Source organism: Scyliorhinus canicula, chromosome 1 (assembly GCF_902713615.1).
Source record: "Scyliorhinus canicula chromosome 1, sScyCan1.1, whole genome shotgun sequence".
Taxonomy (NCBI): domain Eukaryota; kingdom Metazoa; phylum Chordata; class Chondrichthyes; order Carcharhiniformes; family Scyliorhinidae; genus Scyliorhinus; species Scyliorhinus canicula.
The window spans coordinates 28,975,661-28,993,407 of record NC_052146.1 but is presented as its reverse complement, the minus strand read 5'-3'; the positions used below and the strand labels follow the sequence as shown (position 1 = coordinate 28,993,407).

Genomic DNA, 17,747 nt, shown 5'->3' with positions numbered 1-17,747 from the left:
CCGGAATCAATCTGGTGAACCTCCTCTGAACTGCCTCCAATGCAACCACATCCTTCCTCAAATAAGGTGACCAAAGCTGGACACAATACTCCAGATGTGGGCTCACCAACACCCTACACAATTGTAAAAACACTTCTCTACGTGAATACTCTAGTCCTTTTGCAATAAACACTAAAATTCCATTTGCCTTTTTTAATTACATGCTGTACCTGCATACTGACTTTATACAATTCATGAACAAATACACCCAGATCCCTCTGCTTTTGAATTTACCTGCCTCGCCAGAAACTTAGAAGCGCGAGGATCGGGGCACCATCTTCAAAGGCCACCCCTGTGCAGAGTGAGCAAACCAGTTCATCCTGAAACACTTCCAACACTGCTTGGACAGTGCTGGGGGATGGCTAGGCAGTGCCCTCTCCGCCCTGAATGCTGCACTCACCAGGTGCACATCTTCGGAGACCAGTCATGATGTACGCCATTCCGCTGGATGGATTTTCTGACAGGGCTGCGGGGGCATGATTTTGGCATTGGGGCCTGGTAATGCTATGTTAATTTATAAAACAGAACATTGCAGTTCTCATGATACTCTCCGCTCCTGTTGCCAAACCTGCCCAATGTAAATTGGCGTGGAAAATCCCGGCCTCCTGAGAGATCCTGGACCTTGTGATCCTCAGTCAACAGCAATCATTTTAGCTTCGTTGGTGAGAAATAATTACTTCAGCACCAAAGTCTGTATATTCACTGGTATTCTATGAATCATTTTGTTAGGGCCCATGTGGGTGTAACTGTGCGAGTGCTTGAATAAGTAGGGTACAATATTGGAGTGAGTGAATCAGATGGAGAAATCGAGGTGCCTGATGTTACTTTCTGTTAAATGTGAGTGACAGATATCAAATTCATTTCAGGAGGGTGCACTCTTAAGTAGTGAATCAGAACGTGTGACTAATCAGTAATAGGAAGCTTTTAAAGTAATCAGAATGTGTAAAGATAGAAAAGGCTCACAATCCTGTAAGTGTTCCATCCCATTATCAACCTGAACCTGACAGCTTTTCTCAAACTTTTCCATCGCCCATAAGCTTCCTGATGTGTCAGCTCAGAAGTTACAGCCTTTCCTCCACGGCCAAGTCACGGGCTTGATCCTTGCCATTCCTCCACCTGTGGCAGTCTTTTGCCTCTGGCTGTGTGCAAGTTTCTCCTTTGCAGTACACAAATATTTCAACTGATGGACTAATTAAAAATGCCCTTTCACCCTTTCTTCCTCACTCAGCCTGGGCACCATCTCGTTTCAGACCCTCTTAAAGCAACATTCAGACTTACTGACCCTTCAACTCCAGTCTGCTTAGCACCAACTACTCCCTATCCCACAGTATGGCCATACCCCTTGCACAAAGACTAGATAGATACCTTTCACCAATCAAGCAGATTTGAAACCCACTTCTCTCTCACCTCCCTTCACTGTGACTCTTGCCACACATTCCTTGGCATTTAATTTAATCAGAAACTATGTATGCCCAAGAAGTTGACCTCCAACAGGGGAATCAAACTCTGGACACACAAAAATGCTGGACATCCTCATAGCTGCAGCTGGTGTCAATGTTGGTAAAATTTATGAGTGCATAGTGGTCACCCTACCACTCCACTTTAACCCAAAGGAGTCTTGTTCATTTGTTCTCCCCTACTGTCATCCTTTCCTGCAGATGCACCACAATCTTCAAATTGGACTCTCGGAAGAGGAGTAAGTGAACCATAGTTAACAATTGAAGTAGATGCCCAGGAAAAAGAACAGGCCAAGCCAAAAAGCCAGTGTAGTGATTCTATCTTCTTTAAGCTCATTCCCAAAACTCCAGTTTGTTACCCATGGAAGTTGATTCCTCTGAGGGAATGTAGTTGGCGAGGTTGACGAAATGTCATGAGTAGAATCACATGAAAGGAAGTGGAGATCTGAGGAGGAGTACAGGCTGTGTTCTCTTCCCACTGGAGGCTGAGATTGCTTCAGAGCCATGGAACGCAGAACTCAAGAGCATTAATTTCTAAAAGAAGAATATTTTGAAGGACATCACAGAATATTTCATCAACATTATATGTATTTAAAGCTGAGGACAATTTCAGGAAATGCAGCAATTGGCAGATGTGACTGTCCAAATAACATTCTTCATCTGCTCTGATGTCTAGGAAGTATTGTCTTGCTTGCAGGTGCCAATGCAAGTGGTAAATGCACTGACATTAGCATATTCCAGATAAGGGCTAGCTGCAAAGCAGTTAGAACCACCACCTCCATGGAAACATAAACTGCATTTTTTGCAAGGGAAAAGAACTGTGATATAGCATAGATCTTGGCTGCCATATCAGCGCGAATGGTATGTCACAGGCCTTGAAAGAAAACCAATCATTGCACTGGTTGTTGAGGCTGAAAGTCCACAGTCCAGTGGAATGGCTGTGGCCAAATCCCTATGTGTCTAACATTGCTCTCTTTCTGCACATACCATGACACCAGCATTTTCCCTCAGAAAAAATGGCTGCAGATGGGAGCAGGTGAGACCAGAAACTTGTTTCAGAGCTGCAGCCAGCGGTTGCTCCCTGTCAGAGGCTAGCTGCCATGAGTGCAGGGCCTCATCAGCCCATAATCCCTGTGTGCCTATTCAAGTGCTACCCATTTCCTGCAAGTCTCGCCCGTAGGATTAGAGATAGAAACAAATGAGGGGATAATATATGGTGTCAGTCACCAAGAGAAATCAGAAAAAGAAGCAGTATGCCGTTTGTTTGTTGCAGCAAGATAATTAAGTTTTTATTGTAGTAACATTTGCACTGATCTCCTGTTTAGTCAGATACATTAAAAATAGTAAAGGAAACATTCAACATTGGGACAGTGAAGACTCACTCCTCAAAAGTCATGTTCTATGGTTGGCAGTGGTAAAACTTTTTTTGGCAATTGGCACGGAAAAAAATAAGGTTGTAGTGTGCCATCAGTGGTTACGCACCTCCTGCACAATCACATTTTAGGTGCTCCTTGCAGCAGCCAACGATAAACTTTGCAACTGTTCATGCTCCGAAATGTCAGGACCTAAGCTCCCTTTCCTTGGACAGCAGTTGCTCCTTAACACCAAAACAGATTTGATAGCTTTCGTGCAGAATGCTATAATTATCCTTCAGACCCATAAGAGAGCAGAAGACCATAAGACGTAGAAGCAGAATTAGGCCACTCGGCCCATCAAGTCTTCTCTGCCATTCAATTATGGCTGATATTTTTCTCATCCCCATTTTCCTGGCTTCTCCTCATAACTCCTGATCCCCTTATTAATCAAGAACCTATCTATCTCTGAAGAAATTCCTCCTTATCTCAGTTTTAAAGGATTGTCCATCTAGTCTGAGATGGCGTCCTCTGGTTCTAGTTTGTCCTGCAAGTCGAAACATCCTCTCCACGTCCACTCTATCCAGGCCTCGCAGTATCCTTCAAGTTTCAATAAGATCCCCCCTCATCCTTCTAAACTCCAACGAGTACAGATCCAGAGTCCTCAACTGTTCCTCATAAGACAAGCTCTTCATTCCAGGGATCATTCTTGTGAACCTCCTCTGGACCCTTTCCAAGGCCAGCACATCCTTCCTTAGATACAGGGCCCAAACATCTCACAATACTCCAAATGGGGTCTGACCAGAGCCTTATACAGCCTCAGAAGTACATCCCTGGTCCTGTATTCCAGCCATATTGACAGGAATGATAACATTGCATTTGCCTTCTTAACTGCCGACTGAACCTGCACATTAACCGTAAGAACAAGGGGCGTGATTCTCCGCACTCCCGACGGTGCGGAGAATAGCGTGGCTCGTAAAATTTTACGGCCACGCTGTTCCGACGCCCTCCCGCTATTCTCCCCCCCCCCCCCCCCCCACGCCCGACTCCCGATACGAATCGCTGCCGCCGTTTTTTTACGGCCGGCAACGATTCACAGCTGATGGATGGGCCGAGTTCCCAGCCCTTTACAGCTGTTTTTACGAACGGCAAACACACCTGGTCTGGCCGTTCGTAAAAACGGCCGTAAACTCTCGCTTTTTATAACCATGGCACCGATTGGCACGGCAGTACCACGGCCGTGCCAAGGGTGCCATGGGCCCGCGATCGGTGGGCACCGATCGCGGGCAGCGGGCCCGATGCCCGCGCACTATTTGTCCTTCCGCCACCCCGCAGTATCCATTCGCGGGGCGGCTGAGGGGCATCCCGGCCCGCGCATGCGCGGGTTTCGCGCAAATACGCGATGACGTCATCCGCGTATGCGCGGGTTGGAGTCTTCCAACCCGCGCATGCGCGGCTGACGTCATATGACGCGTCAGCCGGCGCTTACTCTGGCAAGCGGGCTTAACGAAATTCGTTAAGCCCGTAATGCCGGAGTTTACGGCGTCGGGCTGCTAGCCCCGACCGGGGACCAGAATCGGTTCCCGGTCGGGAAGGGGGGCTGGCGTCAAACCCGCCCGGATTTGACGCCAGCCTTACGATTTCTCCCGGTTTGGGAGAATCGCGCCCAAGGACTCACAAGTCCCTTTGTGTTTCTGATTTCCTCAGCATTTCCTCATTGAGAAAATAGTCTATGCCTAAATTTCTCTTTCCAAAGTCATAACCTCACACTTTTCCACATTGTATTTCATTTGCAACTTCATTGCCCACTCTCCTAGCTTGTCCAAATCCTGCTGCAGCCCTCTCGCTTCCTCAATACTACCTGTCCCTCTACAGATCTTTGTATCATCTGCAAACATAGCAACAGTGCCTTCAGTTCCATTTTCCAGATCATTTATGTATATTGTGAAAAGTTGTGGTCCCAGCACAGACCCCTGAGGCACACCACTAGTCACCGGCTGCCATCCTGAAAAATATCCCTTTATCCCCACTCGCTGCCTTCTGCCAGTCAGCCAACCCTCTATCCATGCCAGGATCTTACCCTTAACACCATGGGCTTTTGACTTATTTAACAGTCTCCTATGCAGCACCTTGTCAAAGGCCTTCAGGAAATCTAAATAAATCATGTCCACTGGTTCTACTTTGTCTAACTTCCTTGTGACCTCCTCAAAGAACTCTAATAGATTTGTCAGACATGACCTCCCTTTGACGAAGCCGTGCTGACTCAGTCCTATTTTATCATGCATTTCCAAGTACTCCGCGATCTCATCTTTAATAACGGATATAACATATCTTACCAATGACCCAAGTCAGGCTAACCTGCCTATAATTTCTCATCTTCTGCCTCCCTCCCTTCTTAAACAGTGGTGTTACATTAGCCACTTTCCAGTCCTGCCTCCAGTGATTCCTGAAAGATCATCACTAATTCCTCCACAATTTCCTCAGCTATCTCCTTTCGGACCCTGTGGTGCAGTCCATCCAGTCCAGGTGACTTATCCACCTTCAGACCTTTCAGTTCCCCCAGAACCTTCACCTTAGTAATGGTTACTGCACTCACGTCTGCCCCCTGGTTCTCCTGGAGCTCGGACATCCCACTGGTGTCTTCCATCGTGAAGACGGATGCATAGTAACTATTCAGTTCGTCTGCCATTTCTTTGTTTCCTATTATTACTTCTCCAGCCACATTTTCCAGTTGTCCAATGTCTATTTTTGCCTCTTTCTTACCTTTTATATATTGAAAAAAAACTCTTCCTATCTTCTTTTATATTACTAGCTAGCTTGCACTCATACTTCATCTTGTCCCCCCCCTTATTGCTTTTTTAGTTGTTCTCTGCTCGCTTTTAAAGGCTTCCAAATCCTTTAGCTTCCCACTAATCCTCGCCAATTTGTATGCCTTTTCTGCTGTGCTTCACATTCCTCGTCGGCCATGGATGCCTTGTCCTCCCCTTAGCATGTTTCGGACCCTGTGGTGCAGTCCATCCAGTCCAGGTGACTTATCCACCTTCAGACCTTTCAGTTCCCCCAGAACCTTCTCCTTAGTAATGGTTACTGCACTCACGTCTGCCCCCTGGTTCTCCTGGAGCTCGGACATCCCACTGGTGTCTTCCATCGTGAAGACGGATGCATAGTAACTATTCAGTTCGTCTGCCATTTGGGCAGCAGGGTAGCATGGTGGTTAGCATAAATGCTTCACAGCTCCAGGGTCCCAGGTTCGATTCCCGGCTGGGTCACTGTCTGTGTGGAGTCTGCACGTCCTCCCCCTGTGTGCGTGGGTTTCCTCCGGGTGCTCCGGTTTCCTCCCACAGTCCAAAGATGTGCGGGTTAGGTGGATTGGCCATGCTAAATTGCCCGTAGTGTCCTAATAAAAGTAAGGTTAAGGGGGGGGGGGTTGTTGGGTTATGGGTATAGGGTGGATACGTGGGTTTGAGTAGGGTGATCATGGCTCGGCACAACATTGAGGGCCGAAGGGCCTGTTCTGTGCTGTACTGTTCTATGTTCTATGTTTCCTCCTCCTTGGGATGAATTTCTGTTGTGCCTCCCTACTAACCCCAAAAACACCGGCCATTGCTGTTCCACTGTCTTCCCGGCTAGGCTACTTTTCCAATTAACTCTGGCAGCTCCTCCCTCATGACTTTGTAGTTACCCTTATTTAATTGTAATACCGTTACATCTGATTGCAGCTTCTCACTCTCAAACTGCAGGGTACATTCTATCATATTGTGGTCACTGCTCCCTGAGGCTCCTTCACCTTAAGTTCCCTAATCAAGCCTGCCTCATTACACATCACCAAATCCAGAATTGCCTGTTCCCTAGTGGGTTCTGTCACAAGCTGCTCGAAAAAAACATCTCTTGGACATTCCACAAATTCCTTTTCTTGGGATCCACTACCAACCTGATTTTCCCAGTCCACCTGCATATTGAAGTCCCCCATGATTATTGGAATATTGCCTTTTTTACATGCTTTCTCTATCTACTGATTTATTTTCTGCCCACGTCTTGACTACTGCTAGGGGGTCTGTGTCCAACTCCTATCAGGGTCTTTATACCGCTGCGATTCCTCAACTCTACCCACAGAGATTCTATGCCTTCTGATCCTACATCGTTCCCTGCTATCGATTTAACTTCATTCCTCACAAACAATGCAACCCCGTCCATTTGCCCATCTGCCTGGCCTTTCGATAGGACACATATGCTTGTATATTTAATAATAATAATCGCTGATTGTCACAAGTAGGCTTCAGTGAAATAACCGTGAAAAGCCCCTAGTCACCACTTTCCGGCGCCTGTTCGGGGAGGACGGTGCGTGAATTGAACACAAGCTGGTGGCATTGTTCTGCATTACAAGCCAGTTGTTTAGCCAACTGTGGTAAACCAGCCCCTATTTAGATCCCAGTCCTGACCCCCTTGCAGCCACGTCTCTGTGATGCCCGCAACATCGTACCAGCCAATTTCAATGTGCGCAACAAGCTTGTGTAAAGCTCATTTACCTTGTTCCGTATACTGCGTGCATTAAGGTGCCATACCCTCAGTCCTGCATTGACCACCTCCCTTCTCACACTTGTCACCTTTTTTTGCTCTGCCTGAGGGTGATGTTCTCTTATTTTTGTTCTCTATTTCCACCTCAGTTATGATGCCTTCTAAGCTAGCGCTCTGGTTCCCACCCCCCTGCCATATTAGTTTAATCCTCCCGAGTGACACCAGCAAACCTCCCAGCCAGGATATTGGTGCCACTCGAGTTTAGGTGCAATCCATCCTCTCGTACAGGTCGCACCTGCCCTGTAAGAGATCCGGGACAGGTGCAACCTCTTTTCATTGTAATAGTTAATTCCAGCTTTAAATTTAGGGGCTGGTTTAGCTCACTCGGCTAAATCGCTGGCTTTTAAAGCAGACCAAGCAGGCCAGCAGCACGGTTCGATTCCCATACCAGCCTCCCCGGACAGGCGCCGGAATGTGGCGACTAGGGGCTTTTCACAGTAACTTCGTTGAAGCCTACTCGTGACAATAAGCAATTTTCATTTTTCATTTCAAATAGCAAAGAGCATAAACAGAAAAATATAAATGATGATCTGAATTTTTTTTTTAAAACTTGGTTATTTTTGAAAAGATTCTCTCCATTCTCTTCATACTCCAGGAACAAAACTGAATAAAACAATTTGGTCATTTAACAAGCAGTGGGATGTCTGACACCTCAATTTTAATTACCATATGGTTCTCATAGGGTGGCACTATGTCAGATTATTTACTTTCAGGGAGCTCCAGAAGTTTGTGACAAATGAAGACAGAAAACCTTGTTGCTATCAGTTCCCTGTAGAGAAAACATGTTTTCAAACTATCCCATTCCAATTAGAGATGTCAACCCTGCAGGAGTCTGCAGGAATTAATGTCTAATCTCCAGGACACTGCAACCCAGGAGAGAAATCACAGGGAAAATAAAGACTGTGTACAGATTTTTTTCATTAGTTATAATAATAACAGACATGGAAACAGGGTTCTTTGACTGACAGTCAAGAATCTTCCAATCAGGTAATGAAGAGTCTGTTGGTTTTTCAATTAGCCTGGGAAGGCCGTGTGCAGCATGCAGTGACATAATGAGTGACCGGTGGCAGGTGTGAGAAGGTTGAATGATTCGAAGCAGCAACTCATGTGATTAATATCCAGGAATATGTCCAACCAGAGCTGGCAACCCCACTTCTGAAACTCTCCCTTCACTGAACATGTTGCTGAATGTTCTGCCGAGTTGATTTTAGTCAACTTTTAGAATCTAACTTGATGGGTGACACTGCAGAAACACAGTAAACAGCGTACTTCTGAACGCAATTACAAAGTTGCTACACAAAGCACATAATGCACTTCAGTCTGTCAGTGCTCAAGAGTTTTCCAGAAGTCGCATTTTGTTGACGTAATCACAGAAATATATTTGTGTCATAGTGAGAAAAACTACAAGCTGATCTTCAGGGTTCATGAATATTGTATCATAGATTATCATAGAATTTACAGTGCAGAAGGAGGCCATTCGGCCCATCGAGTCTGCACTGGCTCTTGGAAAGAGCACCCTACCCAAGGTCAACACCTCCACCCTATCCCCATAACCCAGTAACCCCACCCAACACTAAGGGCAATTTTGAACACTAAGGGCAATTTATCATGGCCAATCCACCTAACCTGCACATCTTTGGACTGTGGGAGGAAACCGGATCACCCGGAGGAAACCCACGCACACACGGGGAGGATGTGCAGACTCCACACAGACAGTGACCAAAGCCGGAATCGAACCTGGGACCCTCGAGCTGTGAAGCAATTGTGCTAACCACTATACTATCGTTTGGGTATCCAACCTATTTCCTGTTTATTCTGTTACATATTTATTATAAGAAGCTTGAGTGAATGTTTGAAGCTCATCACTGAATTGTAATTGCGCAGGAGGCCATTTGACCCACTGTTTCTGCATGGGCACTTCAAACGAGTACCTCATCTAGTACTAATCTTCCACCTTCTCCCCATAACCCTGCACATTACTTCTTTTAATACAAGTCTAATTTCCTTTTTGAATGCTTGAACTCATCCTGCCTCCATCATATTTTCAGGCATTGCATTCCAAACCCCAACCACTCATTGCATAAAAAAGGTTCCCCTCATATCACCTTTGCTGATTTTGCTAATTACTTTAAATCTGTGCCATCTTGTTCTCGATCCTTTCACAAGTGGAAAGTTTATCCCTACCCACTCTATCCAGATCCCTCATGATTTTCAATCCTTTATTGAATCTCCTCTCAGTTTTCTTTTCTCGAAGGAAAACAGTTCTAAATTAGCCAACCTATTTTTATATGAAATTCCTCATCCGTGGAATCATTGTCGTGAACTGCTGTGTCCACCCTCTCTAATGCCTTCCTAAAGCTCTATGTCTAGAACTGGATGTAATGCCCCATCTGAGGCCAAACTAGTGGCTTATATAAATTCAACATAAATTTCCTGCTCTTGTAATCTATGCCCCTATTAATAAGGCCTAGGATACTACAGTATACGCTTTATTAACTGTTCTCTCAACCAGTCCTGCCAACCTCAATGATTTATGCATATGTGAACCAAGGTCACTCTGCTCCTTCACCCCTTTAGAATTGAACCCTTTATTTTATATTTTCTCTCCAAGTTCTTTTTACCATTGAATTTAATTTGCCACATGTCAACCCATTCCACCAACTTGTCTACATCCCTTTGAAGCTTTACACTATTCCTTTCACCGTCCACAATCCCCTTCACCACTCACAACTCTTCCAAGTTTTATTTTATCATCCGCACACTTTGAAATTGTGCCCTGTACACCAAGATTTAAGTCTACCTGGGGCAGGAGGGTGGTGCAGTGGCTAGCACTGCTGCTTCACAGCGCCAAGTTCCCAGGTTCGATCCTGCTCTGGGTCACTGTTCGTGTGGAGTTTGCACATTCTCTCCGTGTTTGCTTGGGTCTCACCCCCACAACCCAAAGATGTGCAGGGTAGGTGGATTGGCCACGCTAAATAGCCCCTTAATTGGAAGAAATGAATTGGACACTCTAAATTTATAAAAGAAAAGATCTACCTGTACCGGGCGGCACAGTAGCACAGTGGTTAGCACTGTTGCTTCACAGCTCCAGGGTTCCAGGTTCGATTCCCGACTTGGGTCACTGTCTGTGAGGAGTCTGCGCATTCTCCCCGTGTCTGCGTGGGTTTTCTCCAGGTGCTCTGGTTTCCTCCCACAAGTCCCAAAATAAATGCTTGTTAGGTGAATTGGACATTCTGAATTCTCTCTCAGTGTACCCGAACATGTGCCGGAATGTGGCGACTAGGGTATTTTCACATAATCTCATTGCAGTTTTAATGTAAGCCTACTTGTGACAATAAAGATTATTATTAATTATACATATTCGGAAAGGCCAAACACTGACTCCAGGGGATATCCACTCAGCCTTCCTCCAACAGGAAAAATATCCATTAATCACTACCAGTCATTCAACCAATTTCATATCCATGTTGCTACTGGCCCTTTTACTCCATTCAAAATACCTTCAAGATTGAAAACTGAAGGGTAAATCAAAAGGCATTGTTCAGGTGGTGAAAAATGTTGCTTTTAAATGGAACGGCCTGCGTGATCCCGCACAAGCGCAGAACGGCCGCGGTGATCCTGCGCAAGCACGGAATGACAGGCGTGATCCCGCGCAAGCGCGGAATGGCCGGCATGATTCCGCGCATGCGCACTACGGCCGGTGTGATTCCGTACATGCGCGGGCGTTCCCTTCTCTGTGCCGGCCTCCGGGCAATATGGTGGAGTCCTACAGGGGACCGGAGCGGAGGAACATAGGCCCCCACGGAACCAGCCCGCCCGCCGATCGGCCATAGTGGTCCCTGTCGCGGACGGATCATCCCGCCCCCCCTCCAGGATGGCCCCCCGCGGACACACCTTCCAGGTCCCGCCGTGTGGGACCTGAGCAACCCACGCTGGCGGGACTCAGCCGAACCCGGCGGCCACTCGACCCGTCGGGGCCTGGAGAATCGCCGGGGGGAACCCTCGGCCGCCGGAGAATCGGCAGGGGAGAGTCGGGAAGCTGGCGTCAGGTGCAATTCTCGTGTCCCCCCGGCGATTCTCCGACCCGGCGCGGAGTCGGAGAATCCCGGCCCTTGAAACAAATCATTTCTATTCAATGGTTTAGTCAGTGAAACACCATTGAATATTCTTCGCAATAGACATTTTTTCTTGGACGTATTTTCTGGAGTGAAATTTCTTCCTTATCAAGGTGATGAACATGACTGCTGGAGAATGAAATAGTTTTCCACGATTAGTTTTAGCATCCAGTATCAGATACGATACAGATTAGATTCCAAAGGATTTGGTGTACCCAACTGAGGAGAATGTAACATCATTGAGAGTTATTCCTCCATTTTTATCACACCCTTGTGCCTTTTTCTGACCAATAGTCATGAATGATAATCAGCTTTGTGCTGCATACTAAGTAATCAAGACTCTCCAACTGTGCTTGACTCTTGGAATATTCTAACCAGCAGAGAAGAGACTTTAGTTCCGACTGGATGAAACCCAGCTCCCAGGAGTTTAAACACCAACTCTCCAACTTGGGATTTACACAGTGAATTTCAGGCAAACAGCCAAATTATCCAACTTCATGGTTATATTAAGTGATTAGAAATGTATTTTTATGGGCAATAAAAAAGGTAATATGATCATTCAGTGGATGTGCTGTTGCTGTTTTGGCAGAAATCATGTCACCTCCTGCAGGTTGACTCAGCATTATTCCTTTTAGATATGTGTGTCTCAAAGGTAATAATTTCTCAAGAACTGAGTATAATGCTGGATATAGAACATAGAACAGTACAGCACAGAACAGGCCCTTCGGCCCTCGATGTTGTGCCGAGCATTGATCACCCTACTCAAACCCACGTATCCACCCTATACCCGTAACCCAACAACCCCACCCCCCTTAACCTTACTTTTTTAGGACACTACGGGCAATTTAGCATGGCCAATCCACCTAACCCACACATCTTTGGACTGTGGGAGGAAACCGGAGCACCCGGAGGAAACCCACGCACACACGGGGAGGACGTGCAGACTCCGCACAGACAGTGACCCAAGCCGGGAATCGAACCTGGGACCCTGGAGCTGTGAAGCATTTATGCTAACCACCATGCTACCGTGCATATCTTGGAAGTTTAGAAGATTGTGCATTTGGGTGGGTTGTTGATCAATTCAGGATTCCCTTGTAATTTTTTTAATATATCAGGTCATGTACTATTGTACAATTTAGGAACCATTTTTAAAATTATATTCAGTCTTGCAATATACATTTGAAATGAAAAAATACAAATCGCTTATTGTCACAAGTAGGCTTTAAATTAAGTTACTGTGAAAAACCCCTAGCCGCCATATTCCGGCGCCTGTTCAGGGAGGCTGGTACGGGAATTGAACCGTGCTGCTGGCGTGCCTGGCTCTGTTTTCAAAGCCAGCGATTTAGCCCTGTGCTAAACCAGCCTCAATAATCGTTATTGTCACAGTAGGCTTACATTAACACTGCAATGAAGTTACTGTGAAAAGTCCCTAGTCGCCACACTCCGTGCCTGTTCGGATACATAGAGGGAGAATTCAGAATTCTCAGCTGGTATGGGAATTGAACTCTTGCTGCTGGCCTTGTTCTGCATCACAAACCAGTGTCTAGCCCACTGAGCTAAACCAGCAGTACAAGCATTCCATAAAGTAACGCATTGCTTTATATAGCCTTTCCAGACTATTATGGTGCATACATTCATTTTTTGCATCATTTTATTTAAATTTATTCCAAATGATCATTTAATCCAGGTTTAGGTAACAAAATCACTCCCTTAAAGTCAACAAATAGTATAGTATATTGCTGAGAGAGACAGAGGTTGAAAAGAAAATTAGGCCCGACAGCAGATCAGAGTAGTGGAATTAAGGAATGCTGGAGGTGTGGTGTTAATGTGGGAATAAAGCAGTTTGGAGAATGAAGTGAAGTATGAGAGCAAGTAGAACGGAAGGGACAATAGAACAAAGATGTGGAGTGCACTGGGCAGGGTAGCAACAAAGAAGAGGGGGATTAGTGGGTTATGCAGGAATATTAGTGGCACACAGAGTGAAGGAAAATACCAGTGCTTTCTGGCAGGATAGAGGCAATACAGAATAGAGCTGAGGAGGTCTGGACAGGTTGTAGGCATGTGAAGGGGCTGAACAGAACTATATGAATGGACTTGAAGACTTTGGAGACATTACAGTAGAGCCTTATTAGAAAGATTCTAAGGACGAGGGATTATAGTTATCTGAGTGAAGTAGAGAAGACTTGAGAGGAGATTGATAGGGATCTTTTTAGACTGTGAAAGATTGAGATGGAATAAATAACCATAAACTTTCCAATGACTGAAGAGTTGAAGGCACAAGTTAAATGTGATTCTCAACAGAACCAGAGGAATCATGAGGAAAAATAGCTTTAATGCAAAGAGTGGTTAAGATTTGGGAGGTACTGCCTGGTGGGGTGATGGATAAAGATTCAATTGTGACTTTCAAAAGGGAATTAGGTAAATAATTGAAGGAGAAACAAAGCTGCAGGGATAAAGAGAAAGACTGGGAGAGGAGGAATAATTAGATCGCTCTGAAGTGCCAGTGCAGAATTGATGAACTGAATGGCCTCCTTCCGTTCTGCACAATTCTATGATTCTGCATTTAACAAATTTAAGCTACTCCCCCAGCATTAGTCACACTAAGTAACATAATGCACTGTTTAGAAGAAAAGAGCTACACTGTGTAACACAAGCATTTTTATTTTTCTATGATGCAGTTACAAATCTTAATGTCACAAAGTTAACTGGTGTTCAGTAAATACGACCTCAGATCAATTAGTGCTTAATTGGTGCTTGGTATCGTTACCTTGGCAGATCATAAATGTCAACAGCTGGTTGCTTTCTCCTTATTGAGAAAAAGATTAATTTGCACCAATATTGTGATATGATGGTAGCTGCATGATTTTTCATATACAATAAACTAACAGAACTCCCAGGTAGTCTGGACTGTTGTTGTAATGCCACTTTCCTACTCGCCTACCCACTTAAGAACACAGGGGAAGTGGGATCACAAGAAACTGTGGCTATCTTTAATTACAGTTAGTTATACCTGCCTTCATTTAGGTCAGTAAACAGCTTGTAAAATTTCCATCTCCAATAATTGTATTTCTTTATTGCAATGTAATATTGTATTTATAACAGTTCATTATGTGGTTTGCAACATCTGGAGAAAGGCGAGTTGCTACTGGATGTAAAGGTTTAATATCATGGCAACAGCAAATCCCCTGTACTGCTGTCACTGTAAACCAGAGGATGCAATTTTTTATAAAGCCAGGAATATTGTACTATGTAAAACACATGGGGCTTGATATTCAACTCATGGCCATTTTTTTCTACTCAATTGAGGCCTGAAGCCCAAAGGATTCAGGCAAGCCTGTAAATGGGCTACCTACCACACAGCCTACCACTTGGAATAGGCAATCAACTGCTTAAATATGCAAATGATGGTCGTTTTGTTATGGATTGCAATATCTTTGCTATATTCTTAGTTTCCTTTATAATAGGCACTGCCTGTTATTGTTGCTGGTCTGTCTATGTCCAGGGGTCCTATGTCCAGGGGGCGTAAAAGTATTTTCATGTGTATGGTTTGTGTATGTGTAATGGGGCTGGTTTAGCTCACTGGGCTAAATCTCTGTCTTTTAAAGCAGACCGAGCAGGCCAGCAGCACAGTTCGATTCCCGTACCAGCCTCCCCGGACAGGCGCCGGAATGTGGATACTAGGGGCTTTTCACAGTAGCTTCATTGAAGCCTACTCGTGACAATAAGCGATTTTCATTTCTCATTCATGGTGGTGAGTGGTGCCAGGGTTTTGAGGCCATGGTGCTGACCATTTTTTAAAATGCTTTTTCTTGCTTCCTTTTTCATTTTCTTTATTTTCTCACCTCTTTGCTCGCATCTTTTGTTTCAGTATCACCTCAGTGCTGATTATTATAACACCGAATCAGCAGTTTACAAGTCATTTAATCCACTTACTTTCTCCTTGTGACTCAAATATCTGCTGGTCCTTCTCTGTCCAGTTTTTCTCAACCTTACTAAAATACCTGTTTATCTTTCAGTCCTTGTTTCTGATTGAAAATTTAACATCTAAAATGTAATAGCCTATTATTTTAGGGCAACTGCGTACAGTTAGCATTCACAGTTTTGAAAAGGAAGATTTCCCTCAAATTATTTATTATTTTCCAAGGAACATTGTACAGAAGCTGACTCAACCTCATCTGGTTTTCGATTAAGTTTAACTTAAAAGGATATTTACGATGATAAAAAAAAACTCATCTTACCTTCAGGTCTCTGTATACTACAAATCGGTTGTGCATGTGTTCAAGGCCCAGCATAATCTCAGCAGCATAGAACCTCATCTCCTTCTCAGAGAACACTCCATGCTGTGAAAGATGATAGTGCAAATCTCCACCTAGAAATAGGACAAGTAGTTAGACACATGATATTAAATTTATTAAAACATTCCATACGGTTTACTCCATTTTTTTAGTGCTGTCCTCACAATGATCTAGTTAACTAACTAACCTGGTGTAGTTGGTTTTGGTAGAGGAAGCAAAAAAAATAAAGATTTGCATGTATTTAGTGTTCCACCACTTGAGGAAGTTGGCTGACACAATACTTTGTCGTTTATTGGTGTTTTTCAGGCAAACATGACAGCAAATGATGAACAGTTAATATGTTTTGATGTTGATCAAAGGAGTAATGTAGGGCTGGATACTAGAAAGAATTATTTGTTCTTCCCAAGTAGTACGACGGGATCTTTAATGTCCACGTGAGCTCAAGGAACAGCTGATAGGGTCTCAATTTATACCTCATCCACAGGAGAGCAACTCTGACAACGCAACATTCATGACTGAATCAGGATGTCATTCAGATGGCATTTTTCAAGTTGTGGAGTGCATCCTTAATCATCTAAATCAGAGGTGCAAATGCTACCAAGTGAGCCAAGCTCATCTGAGAATTTTTTAATTTTTCAAAGGAGATCACAGGATAATTTAATAGTGAATTTACGATGAGTCAAACTTGGATGGCACAAAATTCCAGCTATGTTAAAGTCGCCAACCATTTCCACTGGTGGAATAGAAAAGTCCATAGACTAATGCCCACAATAAGCTAAAATTCCACAGTGGTAACTCTGGATTTTCCAAACTTGTCCATGCTTACGATATGGTCACGCCAATCCATTAAGGTGGAGTTTGGCCACACAAGAGCACAAATGAGGGAGAGCTAAGCAAGCCATTAGTTGATATCGAGATGAAAAGGAGTGAAATGCCTCCGAGTATTGTTAAACCTTTGAGAAAGTTAAAGTGCTGTTCATCAGAAATTGGATTCAAACAATATATGATTCACAAAACACCGAGAACGAGGATCAGCAGAGTGAAGCTCGCCTTTGGGAGGCTGGCATGGAAGATCCAGCCGAGATAATCATAGAGATGGACAATGCTTACCCTCCACACCAGAACTGACAGACAATGCAATTGTAGATGCAGTACATTATTCAACCAAGCAATTAGATGACCCTGAAGAGTTTGATAAATGGCCACCTTCTTGGCTGAGCAAAAAAGAATTACACAGCTGTTCCAGAGCTAACTTCTGATATTTTTCAATGGAAAGTTCCAGCCTTTTACAGGTCAGGCCATTGTAAGGCTTGAACAAATTGAATAAAGCAACTTTATCACATATTTATTGCTGTACTGTGTTTTCATTTGATGTTCTTGTCAAAGACCACATTTTAGGCATATTGGGTTACAAAGAGATGTAATCATGTGGGAATGGGGCCTCATTAGCTATCACAAAGCTCAACTTAAAATGAATTTGTAGATGGATTCCCTGCGGTACAACTCATTGGGATTTTAATGCAAATTGATTGGACAGGATAGATATAGACTATTTCCATTTATTGTGGGCTTTCCATAAAGGGAATGTAGATATAAGTTTTATTATAAGACATTCATGACAGGCAGGAGAAACTTTATACAGAGGTTTGGTTGGCTATAGACTTCATTGTCCATGTTAAAACTTAATAGATTAGGTCAGCGATTAAGAAAGGGAAACAACGGAAATGGAAATAGGACATGTACATGGGATTAGGATTATTGTTTATGTGGAAGATAACCACCTACATGGATTATTTTTCATCGAATCTCACCTAAACTATGATGCTTCATTCCCATCATCTTTCACAGATGAAAGGGTATCAACCTTGTTAACTTGCAGCCAAGGCAAAGGAATATAGAAATGGTCTGAATGGG

At 44.2% G+C, this 17,747-nt stretch overlaps 1 protein-coding gene across 2 annotated transcripts in view; it reads right to left on the bottom strand.

Annotated features, from left to right (window-relative positions):
- grk3 (G protein-coupled receptor kinase 3) overlaps positions 1–17,747 on the bottom strand; it is a 408,882-nt gene that overhangs the window by 87,246 nt on the left and 303,889 nt on the right. For both annotated transcript variants that reach the window (XM_038778587.1, XM_038778674.1), the window contains exon 11: positions 15,777–15,907. In XM_038778587.1, coding sequence (XP_038634515.1) covers positions 15,777–15,907 — 131 coding nt within the window. The remainder of the gene's footprint in view (positions 1–15,776; positions 15,908–17,747) is intronic.